Source organism: Styela clava, chromosome 3 (assembly GCF_964204865.1).
Source record: "Styela clava chromosome 3, kaStyClav1.hap1.2, whole genome shotgun sequence".
NCBI classification, from domain to species: Eukaryota; Metazoa; Chordata; class Ascidiacea; order Stolidobranchia; family Styelidae; genus Styela; species Styela clava.
The window spans coordinates 2,335,751-2,355,622 of record NC_135252.1 but is presented as its reverse complement, the minus strand read 5'-3'; the positions used below and the strand labels follow the sequence as shown (position 1 = coordinate 2,355,622).

At 32.1% G+C, this 19,872-nt stretch overlaps 1 protein-coding gene across 1 annotated transcript; it reads right to left on the bottom strand.

The window, feature by feature from the left end:
- LOC120343126 (uncharacterized) lies at nt 1–3,903 on the bottom strand. The gene is made up of 4 exons (XM_039412242.2): nt 3,684–3,903; nt 2,885–3,034; nt 1,799–1,933; nt 1–632 (listed from the first exon to the last, which is right to left on the bottom strand). The coding sequence occupies exons 1-4, from the start codon at nt 3,777–3,779 to the stop codon at nt 126–128; spliced, it is 888 nt and encodes a 295-aa protein (XP_039268176.2). The 5' UTR covers nt 3,780–3,903; the 3' UTR covers nt 1–125.
- Nucleotides 3,904–19,872: the final 15,969 nt, after the last annotated feature.

Here is a 19,872-nt window from a genome sequence, read left to right as displayed (position 1 = left end):
AATGACTAAGAATATCTTATCTTACATATTTAATATATATATATCTATATATGACATACTAAAAGCAATTTGTATTGAATGAAACTATTGCACAATCATCAGTTATCAGTATGAGGAGTTGTAGTCTATTTTCCCCTTTTTTTGAAAAGTCCTCGTATAAAGGATGTACTAGCAGTGAGACTTGATTTTTTCTTTGCTTCTTTTGGTTTATCAAACTCATTAGTTAACGAAGCTATATCGGGGCAACTCCTTCTGCTTCTTGCCCTTGGCATTGTTATGCGAGAAAACGATGAAACGTTGATCATGCTATTTTTTCTGCCACCTACCGCAGAAAAGCATGATTGTCTCCTTTTTGATTTGCCCTTGAAAATATTTGACATTGACGATTTGTCGTTATGGACTTCTATTTCTTCGGATATGATGTCTTCCATTCTCTCGAATTTGTGTCTCACTCCTTCCGCTTCCGTAACTTCCTCTGGGATAGCTTCTTCCAAGGTGAAGCATGATCTATTAATTTTCGGAGAAGGTGACTCCTCCATTTGTTGTAACTGATGTGGATGTGTCATGACTTTAACGAAGTCACTGAAACTGACTTTACCATCACCATCGTGATCTGCTTCTGTTATCATGTCCTAAAAAGTAACAAATAACAGCCAACGTGATTGCCTGTCTTCAGTAAGCTCAAAGTTGACATTGCACTTTGCATTGAACGACTATTAGCTGAATGCATGGAGTCATCGAATAGTTTGAAGTAATAACCGAAAAATTAACACTTAATAAAAAAATAAGCCTGAACGTTGCACAAATTTTTGTACAGATAAGTGAACATTAGAAACTTCAGAACGACAAGACGTGACTCAATTTGACTACAGCCGCGGAATGTGGCAATGAGTTCCAATTAACCCGATTTAAATTATTAACTAAAGTCACGAGTGGCGAGCGATTCGGCGTAGTCTGAAATACAAATTTTGTCTTTGTCCTGGCTGGCGCAACCTATCCGCGTTCTAAGGTAAATCAACTATATATCAGTCATATAAGTAAAATAAGTTGATGGTTGATTACAACCCAGAAATTGCTATGAACGCGATATCAGTTCATTCTCAGATTGATTAGTAACGGAACTGATACTTTTTACTTGCAAACTAAATTAATTGAGCCTACACAGGCAGCTCTTGTGGGTAAGAATATCTCTTCATTATTGTTATGTGCATATGCCGAGCAACGCAAATTAACATCATTATGTGAATAATTACTTTACGAAAAAACCATTTTACCAGATGATTAAATATTTGCAATGCGTATTAGAGGAGTAATATGCAAGTACATGTGCGTTGTTATGGAACAAAGAAATCCCCGTCGGGACAAAATTACCTCGTTATTATTGGCGCAAAATCCCATTAGCATTGGACTTGAAATCGTCTGTCCCACCTTAATCGCGTGCATTTCCCTAGAGAGATTCTTCCCGTTGTTTCAAAAAATTGGAATGACATTGAATTTGACGTTTTGTAACATTTTTCAGACAGAAAATTCCCAAAAGCATTAGAATAGAGTAATTGTGTTTCGTCGCGACTAAATTATGTTCAGTTCCAAAAATATGGACCGCGAATATTAATATAGAAAACACAAAAACATTGGTTGAAGAAAAACTGATTCCATTGATTTTAGATTAGTAATTTATAAAATGAAAACGCACCATTTTATAAAAAATCGCCTAACGGTCTCGATTACTGTTGTCAGACATTGAATTTACAGAAAAATTACTTTGTGAGAGCTGTAAATCAATACATTTGTGCAATACCGTGAGGTCTTTTTCGGTTATTTCGTCTCCGAAACTCGAAAATAAATCCCTAAGTTCTTCAGGACAAATGTATCCGTCTCCATCCTTGTCAAAATGTTGAAAAACCAAATACATCTCATCTTCATAAATGGAATTCTAAATAAAGAATATTCGATGAAAACATGAGGAAGGACTCGTCGGACTGTTTGACCTCAATTAGTAAATTATGTGGTCATAATTTTCCACATATATCGGGTATATTGATTCATGTTGTCTTTTTTTAAATCTCTAATTATCAGAGTAGCTCATACCATATACATTTAGAACTGCAAAGTTAAACTTTTTTGCTACGAAAGCAAGGACATCGCCAGTCACCTTAAAAGAGGCATGATAATTCACCTAACGTAACAAACCATTCAATTTCATGCTTGCAAAGAAAACCTATATTACTGAATTGTAATTTGCGGACAATAAAATTATGATCTATCAACCACTGAATCCATGTACTTATATTCTCAGAAGCAACTAAATGTTATTAAGTAATTGTAAAATTATGCTATTTTTCAAAACTAAAATATGTAAATTGGAAAACTTCCGAAGAATTGGAAAGATACCAATCCTATTATTCGCCGTTTATTAAAACTTTATCAAAATCATCTGGTAGCAGTATTTTTAATTTTAATTTGTTTTTCAAGTATTTTTAATTTTAGTTTTAATATATTTTGAATGTTTCGATTTCGGTGTTTCCAAATTATACCCTGTCACATAAAATGACAATCAGAGTGTAAAACGCATGCGACAGCATCTTTGTAAAAATATTTGCTTTGAGTGATTCTATTAGTTCAGCGAATTTTCTAAAAGAAAGAATGATGCGTGATTTATTACTACAAGATTTTTCACTTCAGCTATGCTTATATGGCTACCAGTGCACGTAAATTGGAATTTTATTACGTCATGTTTTGTAACTATGAACTGCTGTAACTCTAGAAAAAGTATTGAATACTTTGGAATATTGTAAACCGATTTGTCTTATTTTGGGACGCACGGTTCCATCTTCCAAATTGATTACATTGATATCAAGTTATATTACTTAATATAATATTTTACCGATTGTGTAGTTAATTCCATAAAAGGTACGAATGAATCAAAATTTATATTGTTGTTTTCCAAATCAGCATCGCCGATTTGAGTTAACAATTCTTTCAATTCCGAACTGTTTATCTTTCTTCCCAGTTTTTGAAGAATGTCGATCATGTCCTGAAAATAATGCTTTTATACTTCAGATTTTTAAAATTTCATTTAATTTCTATTTTCTTAATCGATGTCGCCATCAACGTTCATGTAGTTTCTTTCTTTAATTTGCATACATTTTCAAATAAAATGATACATTCCAAATATGTAAACATAATATAACCTATGCTATGCATTTTGTATATTAAATCATGTCTGATGTTCTAACAACACTGTGTTTGTAATTAAATTACACCATTACTTAACGATTCTGACGTCGAACGTGACGCATTGTGTTTATACAAAGACCAAACGCAATTTCACGATTTTTAAGTAATGAAACAAAGGTAGCGAAAGAAACTTGGTTGACGATGAGTTCGAGTTAATTTCGAGTTCGTACTTTAGGCTTGGGTAGTGAGTAGAAACCCAATCCCATCATGAGATCAAATTTGAGTATAAACGCTAAACCGTCGTGAATAGATCCTAATCTTCCTAATTTTTATATCTAAATTCAAGTGGCCAATTGTACACAGCTTTCACATAAACAAACGTTGTTTTGCAAGGACAACGTCTGTTAATACATATTACTATATTACGTTCGAAATAATATTCAACTTAATCCATTTCTTTGGTTTAACGCCAATGCGAGGTTAGTCGATCTGTGGACTCAACTTACATTTAAACTTATTATCCCTGTATTATCCGGGTCATATTTATTGAAAGTTCTTCTATATTCTTCAACATTCGCTTCCTCACCTCCGGTGGTATCCATACCTTTTCATTCATTCAAAAAGTTGAGTCACCAATTCAAAAAGACTTGAGAACAAACGAAACAATATCTATCTAGTTTCAAGGACCTTCTTAGCTGATTGATCTGACTTTTATGTAAGCAAAATAGATCTACGAGATGTGAAGTGAACGGTATAATTTGATTATGAGGAGATTTATTTCTATATTCATACTTAGCACGAGAGAAAAAACGTCACTTACTCTATGGAGTACAGTTTGTTATGAACAAATCCCATTATGAATTGACAACCATATGAGCATTAAATAAAAGGCATTATTTTCCAATTCGCAATCACGTTCGGTTAAGTTGAACATTTTAATAAAATATTCAAGACCGTCTGACATTGCTTCACTGCGAACTTTTATTAATATAAATCTATTTCGCCGAAGCCGATAATATAACAGTATGATATTAGTTAGAAAATCTGTCATGTAATCATGCGTAATACTGTTGCTGAAACATTATTATAAAATCAACTTATTAAATTATCAACTTAAACAACGAGGTAATACTGCATGATAAAGATTGGTTCTACAATAATTCCGTCATCTTGGAGATCCTGTTATTTTATCAGCAAAAATTATTAGCAACTTTTTTAAGAATGATTCTGAAAGTATTACAAATTTGATATATGATTATTCACACTTTATTACGATCATCATAAATTCAGAAACAAATTTCCACCAACAATTTGACGTATTGGAGTGAAAAAGTTCGAGCTTGACCTTTCATCCCCTGCCTCCACTTTCTTGGTTATCAAATTATAATTTTCTGAGATGATTTTGCAGCTATGCCAGCTTGCTATGTTATCTCATACCACCATCCATTAATTTTTCTTTGTGGACTACCGTTAATAAAGAACATTCTATATATAGTATTTGAAAACTTGAAAATATATTAGCTTTATTAAGTTATGGAGTATATTAATAATAACGTTGTCCCATGCGACTCAGAGGGGGAAATTAAAGTCTGCATTATGTCTTATTATCTGGCTATAATTGAAAAAGTTTCTTTGAATTATATTTTAGAGAACGTTGGTCCGCAAGTAAATCTAACAATGTTTGCACCGTTACACTTGGAGTTCCGCCCTCAAAAGCGTATACTATTGCCGAAAGGTTAACCGCAATTTCTCATTTCACTCGTGATTTTTTATTGCGTAATCGTGAGCATTATGACAATCGCGGATCTTATAACTCCACATCTTAGTGTGGTACTTTTAAAATTGTCAGAAAATATTTTTTAATTCACTTATGTTTTTATTATTATTTTATACAGAATTAAATACATGTCATATACCTGAAATATCATATCAAGCATATCCTAAGCCGAATTGGTTTTCATTTTTGAACCCCACAAATTGAAGTTGGTCATGCCTTTCTCCGTTTCTTGATAACTGAACGTTTTTTTGAATTTGTAGAACTAAAAGTAACTTATCGCGATTTCACAATATCACACAAGGATTCTTGAGGAATTTTTTTGTTCCTTTCTAATTAGCTATTTATATTCACTTATTTAATAGCTATTTTTCAGACCATATGCTACTCTGAACGTTGTATTACAGTTATAAATAAAGTATTTTGTTAAATACTTATAACCCAAAGTCTTACTTATACCGTAAATGGTTTAGTAATTTGAACAACATGTGTAAACATCTGAAAACCACTTATATTAAGGTTAAATCATAGCTTATATTTTACAAAAAAAATAATTCTTTATATGCCGACAAGCATTTATAATATTTATTTTTCAGAAAATTTAAATGGCTAAATTTAATGAGTTTGAGAATTTCTCGAGTTGAGATTGCCCAGTATATCACAACCATCTTTCTAAGAAAAAACTTTTATCCACAAATAAGACCGGCCCTCAGATATAGTGCGTAAACGGTTAGATATTTATTTATGGTAAAAAAATAACGATTTCTAAATCGGCAAGTTGTCAAATATTACTTTATTTTAATCCTATTTGCTAAATAGATCGATCCTAAAAATTGGAACAAGCTTGAATTATCGGTTTTCCAATTTCTAGCTTACTGCAAAAAAATTTCACGAAATTAGTCACTGAATCGCTGAAATTAGTACCGTTACTTCCAACTTCTACCATTTCAACTCAAATGAGTCACGCTTGCAGATACCGATTTGAGCCTACTTTCGTTGACCTTTACATACATAATGAGGCTGAAATTTTGGAACCTTTTATGTTCCTGACTCAACTTTTTGCAATTATGGACCTGTAAAAATCGATATGGGTAATTTTGTAACTCCAATACTGGTTGGTTATTCTAAAAATTTTTACAAGCCTAAGAACTTGAGAAATGAGCAATTGTACTTTGCTTTATGTATCTACAAAATCTTTGAATGCAATGCTCATTAACTGTTTATTTTTTTGTGGAAAAAACTTAGTTTTGAATGTCTGGCATAAGACTGTACACAATAATGGTTTTACAAGTTGTCATAAATGATAGTCATTGCCGAATTTTATCTGTCTAAAATTGTTGGGCTCATGTTTTAAAATGATTGAATATTTTAATGCATCGCAGGATTGATCTAGCGATAAATTCGGGTCACGTGTCATTTTGATGCATATTAAAGTGAGACCTTCGAGATAGAATCTAATTTTGCATACGCGCCAAACCGACTGTCAAGTCTGCATTATGCTGCTCGCATGGAGGGAAACTAAATTGCAACCGTTTCAAATTTTTTAAACCGCATTGCAACGATTTACCACTTGAAATCAAAGTCGACAAAAAAAAATAGACACGACACGCCATAGATGGGAACGAACGAAAATTGCGGACATTTATTCTGTGTGATATAAACACTATGTGTAATTTGAAAAAAAAATTAAAGAGTACAGCTAATTGCTTTCGACCCGTTTCTGACCCAAACCCGAAGTTTTTTCTTGAGTTTCGGAACGAAATTTCAAATATTTATATATTCATATATGGAGACATTTTCTGTCACGAACAGGGCCTTCTTGGGTTCTTTAAATCAACCAAGAACGTTGCCAAAATTTTTTGTCTGACTCACAGCTGTATATTACCATATGGGTTTATTTTCCTGCCGGTAATTGCCAACTTGGCATTGCGCGCATATCATACTGGCTGGGTATCAGACATCACATTCGAAGAGAGAGCAAAGGGGTACAAAGTAGTAGATTTTCGATTTCAATATAAGAAAGAGGAATTCAACAGAGACCCAGTTGGAAAGTTGTAGCTGGCGATTTAGAAGCATGTTCATTGACTATCGGAATAATAGAATTCTAAATACTAAACTATCGTTATAAAAATATTACCGAGATTGCCACGCAAAAATTGCATCAAAAACTTCAGAAATATTTTTATGACGCAAATTTTCGGAAATCGGAATAATGAAGTTGTCAAAATGCTCCTTATATAAATAACCAAAAAGCTTTTACTGTTTCGGTAACATTATACCATACGTGAGTTACGAAATTCTTACTCACAATGTTATTCCTAATTCTCAATATACGATTAAATTTTGGGTCAAATAATTTGTATTTAATATCGATCGATCTGAACAAAAAGTTGTTGACAATTTATTTAGACCAGCAGATAATAAAAAGTTAAGTTGGTATTTGGATCAGTATTTTATATGGCATATTCAGTCATACTCAAATCTATCATTCCTAATTCCTAATGTAGCCTACGATACGATTTTGCTCCATTATGACTTATATATAATATCGACCTGGGTCTGAACTAGATGTCGTCGGTCGTTCAGTCCAACAGTTGTTAAAAAATTTAGCTACAATAATCATTTTAAAGTAAATCAATGAGCGACATTTTAAATGTATCGCTTTAAACACAGATTAATATGTGCAATCAATTACAATTAATACTGTGCAATACTGTGAGGAAACTAATATATATTTCTATATTATTAATATATAATATTAATATATAATTTTGACAATTACCGTAAAATACCCATATATGTTACATAATTTTTACGTTTTAGTCTATCACTCATTATTAAAAGCCCGAAATATCTTGAATCGCGTTAAATATGATTCATGGAGGGGTTACAAATGAGGCCAAATCCGAAATATATTCGTATGAATATTATGCCGGGAAATTCAACTTTATTATAGTTCAGTATGAGTCCAACGGCATTAAATCTTTAGGTTCACCAAGTGAAAAGATTTTCTCGATGACGAGCGTGGTTGTTTAATTGAGGCAGTCATTTATATGAAATTAATATATTGCATATAAACTCGACAAGAGCATTTTTTAATAATAAAACTCATTTTGCATAAACTTTTTGAAGTAATTAGTGCAACGAATAAATTTCGTTTATATCAAGAAAGATCTAACACACGTAATAAATACCAAAAAAAAATCAAGTCAGGAATGAAAATATGAGTTGAAAGTCCGGATTTGTACTTTTCATAGAAATCCTATTTTTTTTGCATTTTCCTGTTTGAACCTTTATAAAAAAGATATTATCTACCAAGTTTCAGCAAAAAGGGAGAAAATACTGCAATGAAAGTCGCATTGATACTATCTATTTCATGACCTGAGTGATTTAGAAAGACGCTAGAACTCTACACTATGCTACGACACTAATAATAGTGTAAAAGTTTTGCAAACAAACTAGATCTGATAAACCCGTGAATGCAGAATTAAAATTATGCAAAAAATAGTTTTGAGAAAAGCCATTTGTGAGTACAAATGTTTTTTTGTCAATATAATTTTTTCTCTAAAATCCAGCACAATATGAATAATTTAATAAAGTTATGAAAATATTGATAACCACTTGATTGTACAACACTGCTCTTACTACATTGCTTCTACGACTCCCTGAACCCCAAACCATATTGATCATATCACATCTGACACTCTCAAGTTGATTTTACGCTTTTGATTTTCAACCAAAAATTTGATTGTATTCACATAGATTGGCCACTTTTCGTGTTTCAAAAATCACCACAGAATACTCGGCCTGAAGTGACTCATTCAGTATATTTAGGACTGTGGAAACGGATGTGCTCCCAGATCACAAAGTTTGAAACTTTTGAAAATGCCACTCGAGATAACAAGGGTCATCGTCACTCTTTAGAATATATATATTTCAATTGAATAGAAAATTTTACGACATAATAACTATGTCAGTGCATACATGAAATTATGAGTATCATTAACTTTGAAAACATGAGAACAATACCTCAATACAGACACAAATTTGATTGAAATATCAGGCCTAATAGGACGTAGGAAATTTGAAACAAATAAAAATAATAAACCTCTAACGACTTCTTCCGTGTTAAAGTACTGGAAATTTGAAACCGCAGCAGTACTTTTGGGGAAAAAAGATTTTTCCCAATAACAACATCCAACCAAACAACAACAACAAGACTTTATAACGTCCATTTTTTGTCTAATAAAATTTTGTAATTTTCCGTAACTGTATTGCGCATGACGTTTGAATAAAATCCGTATTTAGTCATAAAAGAGATCCTATTTCTGCACATGCAAGATAACCTGCATCATCTCATAAAACTTGACCGTTTTCATAGACAATACAATGGTAATACAATACACAGCAATGAGAGTTTCATTGCTGTTCAAATTAATCATCAGGGTGCTCAGAGGAATAATAAGATGTAACATACATATAGTGAAAACTTGTGATAAATCATGGAAATGCCTGTATGCTGAATGCCAATTAAAGCAGCATTCAAAAACAAATCAAGAAAGCAACAATGTTCTAAACAAAAGGATTACATGAAATGTGACATCCGTGATTTTCCATGTTACAGTTTGTCCGTTTCAATGATACATAATTCCTATCAATAAACTGATTTAACATATTATCCATATTTGCATTATCCATATTAAAATAAAAATATGGTCTCGATATTTAGGGTTTCCATTGTATTATAATTAAAATTATTGTTATTTTTTTTACCAAACCAAAAACTCATTTTCGTGATGATAAATGCAACATCAGCGTTCGGTATTAAACTTACCAAATTTATTGCTCAATACTCGTAATATACTACGCGCTTAATTATTGATGATTTATGTTATAACTTATCGGGGTGTTGGTCTGGCTGAATAGAGTCCCTAGGGTAATAGGGTTTGTAGGCATTATAGTCATTAGTTGCGCAGATTTTTAGAATTTCGTTTTTTCTTTGTGGTACTAAATTTATCTCAAGCTGCATAGAGAATATTAAACTATTTTACCAAATACAATGAGTCATCCTAGAAGTTGATAAATATATAAGAATTTCTACGTTTAGTGTCTTTCAAAAATAACTACCACCGACCACTAGTGGGAGCATGTTAGCAATAACTAGATGTAATTTAGAGAATAATTCACTACATCTCTGCCTAAAATTTCCATTTTATCCTACTTCTACTTCTTCCATCATTATCCTAGTGTGATATTCTATGTATTAGTTCATACATTAGTTACATACTTGATATATTTTGCTTCTGATACGTTAGAGATCATTTTAGTCTTTGGTCTTCTACAGTGAATTACTCATTTCTCAATAACTTTTTGCAATTTTCCCTTCAAAAAATTATAAAAATTATTGAGCATATATTAATTTTTCACTTGCACCAGGTACACTAATTTTGGAAACTTATTCCATATGCCCCGTTTGTTAAATGGGATAGAGAACCTGTATGCTAAATGAATATTGTAATGTAAAATGTTCAGAAATCTAATTTTGGCTGAAATATTTTGCAATATTTACAAAGCATTTAGCGTAACGTATTCGGATCCTTAGTGGCCATTGTGACAAGAAATTAGTAATCTGAGGAATTTTAGGAGATATCTTCAATATTAACAATCGATATAACGTGCGTCATTATCTGCCATGTAATGCCAACGTGTTCAAAATATTTGAACACCCAAATATACAAACATTATTAACTCAATTTTATTGTAATTTTGAGTCTCAATACTCTAATGCAATTTTTGGCAAATTGTTTGTTAAGCTTATTAAGTGCTCGATTGAATGTGGGCAATTACTACATAGTGCTACCAAGTGAGGTCCATCCATGGGCTGCTTTTAATTGGTCATCCTTTTTTTAGAGAATCTCCGACAGAAAAATCGATAAATGACTACAAATGCGTGAAGGGCCTACGAACTTATCGACGGGGGCTTGCGTTTTTCAACCAATCAGAATAGAGAATAGATGAATTGAAAATGTCGTCCGAGATCCCCTGCATAAATTAATACCGTACGCGTTGAATGTTATCTACTTTGTATACGATAACGAGCTGGAACCAGAATTTCATGGTTCACTGCTTTGGAATTTTTGTATTTCTCTCTTTTTTTATGGAGATTGTATTTGGGTAGTAGACTGAACAATTTTTTTAGTTGCTGGAAAAAATCACGTCATTTTAGCGTTTGGCGGATGTCACTATTTACAATGTCCAGTTCCTTTTTTTCCTGCGTTTGACGAATTGAGAATTTGAAAAATGCTAGCACCACATACACATCGTTTATAAACTTTGCCCTACGTAAATACGTGCATAAGTACAGTGCCTGAGCTTTAATTTAGAAAGAATATTCACTTATTTATCGAAGTCATATACTTCTTTTAAACATACCAGAATTTTGTAAAATCTCTATCTGGAGCAAGAAAAGCTTAGGAATAGTATTATTCCGGGTCGATGCTGCAACGAACCTCATCTATCACGGGACAAAATACGAAAACTTTCAAATGGGAAAAAATATATAAAATAATAATGATTAACATATTCCAGCATTTTGTAGGAATTGATCGCAATAATCGTCCTCTTTCTTTTATTTGCAAACATCTGCACGTATGATTGTTATAAACTATATATACAGAGAGAAAGAGAAATAGAGATAATATATTAATACATGATAATGCAATTGATTGGTCATCTGTGAGAAAGGGGGGAAGGGGTTTGTTATTCGTAAACGATAAATAAGTCTCGGTGACCGTGGCTTGGGGGTGAGATAAATCACATTCCCACCTCACCAGCGTCGATATAAGTGTTCACCAGTTCAAATGTATTTACACTCCTTGAACACTAAATCTGAGCAAATGTACAATAAAAGTACATATAGTGAGTGCAAAATGTGTATTTTACCGACGTTTTTCTACACTTGTTCACATAGGTGACTTGTCCTTTTACATCAATTTCTTCGGGAAATGAAAGATTGTTCGGCTATAGATGTTAAAAAATAGAAATTACGATAAATGAAGCATGGAAGTCCTTTTTTGGCAATATTTCACCAATTTTTGTGATTAGTTGGACGCTTGAGCCTTAAAGGTATGAATATTGGAAATGTTTGTGAATTGTATTCGACTATTTAGCTATCCGAACCCGACTGAGTAAATTGTCCGATTCCATTAAAAATTATTCAGTTTGAATAAAGCTTTGTCAACGCGTAATATTTTTGGTGATAAAAAAGTGAAAATGCAAAATGATAATATCATTATTATTTCATAAAAACCTGATTGTCTTTGTAAAATGCCTCTGCCTTAATTGCTCGTAATACTGAAAAACAGCTGCGCTACATTATTTGTGTCATATTTTTCCATATGCACTAATTAGTATTAGTATACTATACTGAAAAACAGATTTACATCCTATGTATGTTTTATTGTATTTATTGCATTAAGTATTTATTTTTCAAATCTAAGACAGGATAATCAATTGATCGACACGTTCAGTGATTCTTTACTTCTATTTCCTGTCGTGGTGATAAATTTTGACCTTGATTATTGTATTGGTTGAAGATGTTAGTTCATAATTCCCTGACTTCTGATAGCAAAATAATTAATTTATTTTCTTACAAAAGCTAGAAAATATATAAGCCCTAAAACCTGAATTTAACTGAAAAATCACCGTCTTTTACGAATATTTTGAGATTGACCATGGTTCATGAAAATGTAGATTGCGATTTCCCAAGTCGGGTCATTTCTTAAACTCGATGTGTGGATCTGGTGTCAAAGTTGATATGTTTCTTAATTAATCCATATTGGAAAGCACGAATTAACTCATTAAAAAGCTGGACCTAACTAGATTAAGATGGGAATGTCTCAACCTCGCTTCTATAGCATTATTATATACTGCTCATTACTTTAAAATTGGATGTAAAATCATTCTCAAAAATATTTGCGAAGACATGAAATAGCATAACAATAAAAATTTGATTGAAAATTACTAAGTATATAAAGATTATCGAAAAGTTCTTTGACTAAATTTTTCTTTGACATTTTGTTACTGGGTTTTTAGAGAATAAATTTAGTATGCAAAGATTTTACAATTCAAATTTCATAATAAATTTTTATCTATCCGTTGAAGGTCCGTATGTGTCCTTGATGTGAATATTTATACTGTCATACCGTTATAATGCAAGCCCAAATGTTAAATTAGCATATTCACGATAATATGAACTGGTAGCCATATACTCGAATTCAGAACTGTGAACATATGTTCTCTTGTCTATATATTTTTATCAAAGTCTCTGGTCAATCTTGGGTTATGAGATCTGGAATTAATATCATCGATGAGCACATGAATAAGCATGTTTCATAATTGGCGTAATGATGTAGAAACTGATTTGACGCGGAAACAAAAATGTTATGTTGCGATTCACTCGTGCAAAAACTATAAATTTCGAGAAATGTGGACATAAAATTTATTGTTTGTTATAAATTTTTTTATAGCATTTCGTTTTGTTTTTATTTTACTGGAATAAACTGAGTGACCAACATTTTTTATATATAGAGCTTATCATTAAACGGGTTTTATGCAGTTCACAAAAATTACATTTTTCATCAAACTGAGCAGTGTTTTTAACGTTATTTTGAATTACTGCGAATGTGACCAGAATATTTTTGTGTTACATAGCCTCAATCGTTTCAAGAAATTAGTGGGTTTTCCGCATGCTGAACTTACAGTATTTAAAACAAGCGCTCAAGAATTTGGAGTAAACAAAGGCTGTAAATGACTTAGTCCTGTACCTCCTTGCTTATGCAAATCAGTCGGGTTTACCATGGCACGTACGATCAACATTTGTAATGCTATAGTGTACATTTTCCCAGTGCAAATAAATTTCGAGAAATGTATACATAAATTTTTGTTAGTTTCAAATTTTTTATGGCATTTCGTTTTGTTCTGATTTGGAATAAACTGAGTGATCTACATTTCTTGTATCTAGAGTTCATCATTCAGCGGGTTTCAAGCAGTTAAAAAAAATATTACTCTCATCAAACTGAGCCTGAAATGTAATGAATTTGCGACTACACCTTGGAGGTTGGAGTCGACTGAATGTTTTGGAAGCCTTTCCGAATTTTCATATTCCACTGACATAGATTACGTTAAATTCATGTTTTCATCATTGAGTAGTATAGGCTTTCTTTACGAATATCTGTATCTGAAATCAATTGTCAAAGGTTAGAATCACCGAGAGAAATATTAGAAATTTGGACAATAACATTAATTAATTAGCAACGCGCAGGCGATTCGAAAATATAATGCTCTGTAAGATATAATTCAGCATAGAGTACATATTATTCTGAAAATTCTTGGCGAAGTGAATGTATATCTCCTAAATCACTCATGTATTATTATCGTGCTGACATGGCCATGAATCTATGCCTTAAACTAACACAGCTTTGTTGTAAGTCACTGAGACGCGTCCTACGTGGATTCATGGTCCAATTATTGTGTTTCGAGCTTAGACTCTGCATCATTTATAATAAAGATGGGTGGTACTTTCCGAAGTTTTCAGTTCTTGTCATAAATATAATGAGATTGCCTTCCTTAGTAAACGAACTTCTATAATCGTGGTTACAGGGGAAAATGATAAGAATTTGAAGCTTACATAACTGTTTTTTGCTCATAAATCATCCAAACTGCAATATTTCACTTCAAGGCTCAATGTGGGGTAAACTTGATGTTTTTCTCGACTAATAATTATTCCTTAAATTTTATATATTAATCAATTCACAATATGCGCATGTAAATCTAGCACGTCACATTCACAAGTTATTACGTATTACAAACAAATCATTTGTTTCGCAAACCTTTTTTTTTTTGTAAAAATATTATTACGTGAAATATAAAACTTTAATTTCAAATTAAAATAAAATTTTAATAATCATTGATATTTCATATTATGTGCGACGTGTGAATATTTTTTTCAAAATAATACCTATCTATCCCAAATGTCCTGAATTGTTATAATTAGAGCAGTTCCCAAATAAATTTTCAAGGCTAAAAAAATGCACATTTCGGATTAAAATTGAATATTTCCGAGCATTGTTTTTAACAATTTTGTGAATTACTTGCGAATGTGACCAGGAAATTTTTTGTGTTACAAAACTTCAAGCGATATTAGTGGGTTTTCCGCATGCTGAACTTACGTCATTCGTTCTTCTAAAAGTGCTCAGGAATTCAAAGTAAACAAAGACTATAAATGATTTATTCCTGTACTTCCTTGCTTATGCAAACCAGACAGGTTTACCATGCCACGTGTGATCAACTTTTGTATTGCTGTACCGTACAAGTTAATAGTTGGAATTTAGTTAAATTGTCAACTTATCTTCTGTAAAAATCATGGCCGCGATGGATCGTAAATGAAAGATTTGTTTAATTTCACATGATATTAAAATGATTTTTTAGTTGTCAGTTGGCCACTGACTTTTATGTAAGACAAGACTATAGACATGTAAGGAATATGGAAACTTTAAATTTACCCATTTTTTATTTTGCACCAATATGCTCAGACAAAGCATGAAAATACCACACGACCCGCGTTAAATTTTGGAAACGTATAGATGACAAACAAAATCGTGCTCTGGTGGTTTTACCCTTGAAATTCCTGAAACAAACAACAACTGATTTTACGGCCTCGTACATTTTTTCTTGGGGAGCATTACCAGAAAATGAGATGCGAATTTTAATATCATGCAGAGTCACTTAGTCTCAATTGTGTGCAAGCGGTTGGGAATTTTTCTAGCGCGTGTTAATCGCATATCAATCTATATTGCATGAAATTCTTGCTTCTATTTTTAAAAACGTTTGAGAAAGAAAGGCACATCAATGCACACTGTGAAATTAAATTCCTCACCACAATTTTAGAATTGTTTTTCATCGCCAAAGGATAACAGATGCAACATTGAGCAAACAGTAAATTCCATATAAATTCGACGAATTACGAAACAAATGTTTTGCTAATAAAATAGGGGTTAATAGACATTTTCTAATTCGCGTAAAAATTAATTCAATAAAACAATTTGAACATGCCCAGGAATTTTACAGTTTTACTTTACATTTATTCCGCATAATTTATACGAAATTGACTAATTTAACAACTTATACGCAAGCCGCAAACATTATTCATCCCAACTGCCATCATTGATTGTGGTGAGTAGTATCTACCATAAGTTACCAAGTAAGAGAAGAGCCTGACGTTCCTCACTTGAATTTACGGTTAAAATTAATCGACGTGTGATTTTTATGCTAATGCTAATGAATATTCTTTGAAATTTGTGTACAATGACTTTGCATCATTAGCGCGGCTCAACTCGGACTGAATTTAGACATAGTTACATAAAGTCGATTTCTAAACAAAACAAACCACGATAAATTATTATGTAATAGTTTTGTTGGTTACTTTTACTATTACTAATTTTTATACTATTCTGCTCTGACCATTCGGAAATTATTCAGATATTATTTGTGTACTTCCCTCAAATCTGCTTGAAAAGTTCCTTTCCATATAACGAGTATTGAACTAAAAATTGTTTCTGGCAAATGTGAGTCATTACAGGAACTAACTCTGCCAAATAGATTGAGCTTGAGTGTTTTGACTTGTGCTATCAGTCTGATCATCATTTTCTATAATTCACCAAACATTACCACCATGGTCGATTGAGTTCATAACAAAAACAAGGCTTGTTTTGTTAGTCAAGGTGACGACTCCTCAATATACGAATAGATTTTGTTATGTTTACTTTATGAGCAACCACGCAATTCTACAAAACAGGAAAGTTTGTTTTGTTATTTAAGGCGGCAATTCCGCATACTGAAACGAAACCAGAAAACAAACAAAGCACAAGTATTTTTTGTTATCTTATTATACTTAATGAACAACCACACAATTCTGCATTGCTACAATTCACAAGGAGTAAAATTATTATAATAGGATTAAAATTATTATAAGATTGGTTTACGAATCAAAAGTGGACTGCATTTAATATAATGCATCATAGTGCACGGGAGTAAACTTTAGGATAAGTCTCCAAATCAAAACTGTGACATTTTCTTCAGAAGTATCAAATGATTATATCTGATACAAGACTTATTTTATTGATTCGTACAAGTCAATAATTAATAAATGTAATATAAAATATGAATCAGTGTGGGGTTTTGCGCAATGAATTGTGTCATTTCTCATGTTTGCCATTTTATGCTATTGACGTCACTGAGAAATAAGATCAAAAATAAGATCCGTTGCTTTCTTTAGAAATTTCAGAAATTCATGTACTCGCTTAATAGCTAAATCCGTTGTATTGCATTGAAAGTCTTTTTAAAAATTCAATGCAGAAGCAAAAATGTTTCTATTAGAAATTGTGTTCTTCAGTTTTGATATCTTTGGATCAATTTTAAAACGAACTTTGATTTTCATAATCTGAATTTATATTTGTTATAACATATATTCATCCAAAAGTTGAAATTTTTGAAATGGCGACATTTCATAACTGTAAAATACTCATTGTTTCATACCGACAACATATAGAAAGGAGAACGTGAGTAGGATACGCGTGAGTGAAAGATAGAGGAAGATCGTCTGATTCTTTACCGCTATCACGTTGTTTTGTGTGAAAATACCGACGGATTGCGTGACCGGACCTCGATGGAGCTTGTATTCATTAAATTTCAACGTACTCGACCGAATAACGATTTATTTCACTTGTCTATGGCAAAACTGAGAATTGCCTCGATTTTAGGAATTCTTTCATTAAAAAAAAATATCTGCAAGTAATGACATCCGATCTTGTATAGCTTGGCTAAAGCACGAGTTGTTATTAATAGAGGATACAGATATCCGAAGTTCCGATCCGATCCGATCCGATCTGTAATTGCATATATATTGTGGAAAGTATTGGACGAGAGTAGAGAGAAAACGATTCCAATAAACGTAAATCATAGCCCGTCTATAAAAACTACAGTGTGATTCATATCTGAAGAATCGTTACATAAAAACGCGTCATGATGCTATTGTTACCATGTCGTCATACGTTAACAATTTGTTTTTTAAAAACAAAAACTATTTAGAATTTATCGCATACAATGGTAGGTATTCACCTACTTCACAAACTAAGTCGAATTTCCTTTATTTTTCGTTAATTTAACTTATACAGTTACTTTAGTGGGTATTTTCATTCTCGATGGAATATTTTACTTGGAATTGGATTGGCCTGATTTAAACTGAGACTTCTCGTGTTTCAACCATCCAGCTTAGTTCTTACGTCACATTAACCATTGTTGTTGTCGATGTTTTTGATATAACATACCAAAATCGCGATTTCAACACGAACCTACAGGGCACGTTTATTGAAATATTACACAGTGATATGTAAAGCTCTCAAAGCGAACCCATTTGTTGAAATTATTGTTTACAAAGGGGAAGTACTGGGATGCGTGCAACATATTAATTTGCTATTGTCAGCTGAATAAATATGAACAGACTATTACATCTTAACCAAGCGGTCAAATAATCAGCTGATCCATTACTAGAATATTGTTATGTTGCCTGTCCTTCCATGTGGAACGCAATCGTCGGAAAACTTCTTTGTACATTAGTCGTAACAAATAATTGCATGTGGTTCCAAACAAGATGTTTATTTCGCGTAAGACTTTTGGAATGGACGATTGTGATGTTCTAATTTGAGTGCGTAGGATAGACTTACAAGTATGATTGATGCTTTCATCTGGGCTCGTCCATTAAACGACCGTCCATTAGCAAACTTCCGTCATCTGCCCAATGCCCCAGTTTCAATCGGCCTGATGTGTTCATTTACAATTCCGCTTATTAGTACCAATGCTGCGAATTCATCTTATGCATCTGTGAGTATTAATTAACATAAACAAGGTAAATGAATTACCTAAATCTGCAGATGTTGGGTATTCCAATTATCTAAATTTTGTTGACGAACGTCTGCTGGGCACGCTATTTCTCATTAAAGCTTTTAAGTAGTATGATAAGTAGATTAATTTTAACGCCATGCTATGTGAAATTGTAATTAGTGGATCAGGATCAATATTATTTGAAAATTAGAAGTTATCTTCGTACACTCTAAGAGATTTCCGGTAAATTTATCGTCATTTTAGGAGTGAGAAAATTAAAAAATGTGGTCGCTAAATCGATTCACCGACAAATGTATTAATAATGTAATTATAACCGACATTAGTATTGTCTTTACAGCTTCAGGCTTTAAAATGTTAGTATCTAATTACTGAATTACGGAAATAAGATAAACAGGCAAAATCTCAACAGTCTTGTGGTAATCGCAGACCCAGTACTACTGTAATACACTGTAGCTTGAAAATATTGCTTCAAAATATACAAGTGTCAATTATTTATATTCTCATTTTAACATTTGTTTGTTTGTTGAGTATGATACGAATCTTTTTCTTCTTTTTCATTTTAAATACCTCATTTAGCATATTTACAGATTTATGACTCTCCAGAACAAACCGAATATTTGGATTGTTTCGCAATTATTTACAGATTTAAAATTGATATTTCAAATTCTTGATTTTAGGAATAATTAAGAACAGTTTCATTTGAAAATGAGCATTTTTGTTCAACTATAGAAAAATAATCAAAACAACATTTATCAAACCAATTCTGCATACTTACCAAGACCATTTCGATAAATTTGTTCGGTTTTCTCTGTTCAATATGACCGAATTTAAACATATTTGATATTATCTTTTCGAAAATCAAGATGTGTGGAATGATTATATATGAGACTTAGGCCAACCCCGACGTGAGTGAGTATACTGATATATGCCCTTTAGTTCATGAAATTGAAAATGCATGTGAA

What these genes read in the sequence shown, in the direction of transcription:
- LOC120343126 (XM_039412242.2), bottom strand. Translation starts at nt 3,779, where the DNA reads ATGGATACCACCGGAGGTGAGGAAGCGAATGTTGAAGAATATAGAAGA. An exon ending in CAGGGATAATAAGTTTAAAT is followed by an intron (nt 3,035 to 3,683) that starts GTAAGTTGAGTC and finishes CATTATTTTCAG; the next exon opens with GACATGATCGACATTCTTCA. An exon ending in TAACCGAAAAAGACCTCACG is followed by an intron (nt 633 to 1,798) that starts GTATTGCACAAA and finishes GTTACTTTTTAG; the next exon opens with GACATGATAACAGAAGCAGA.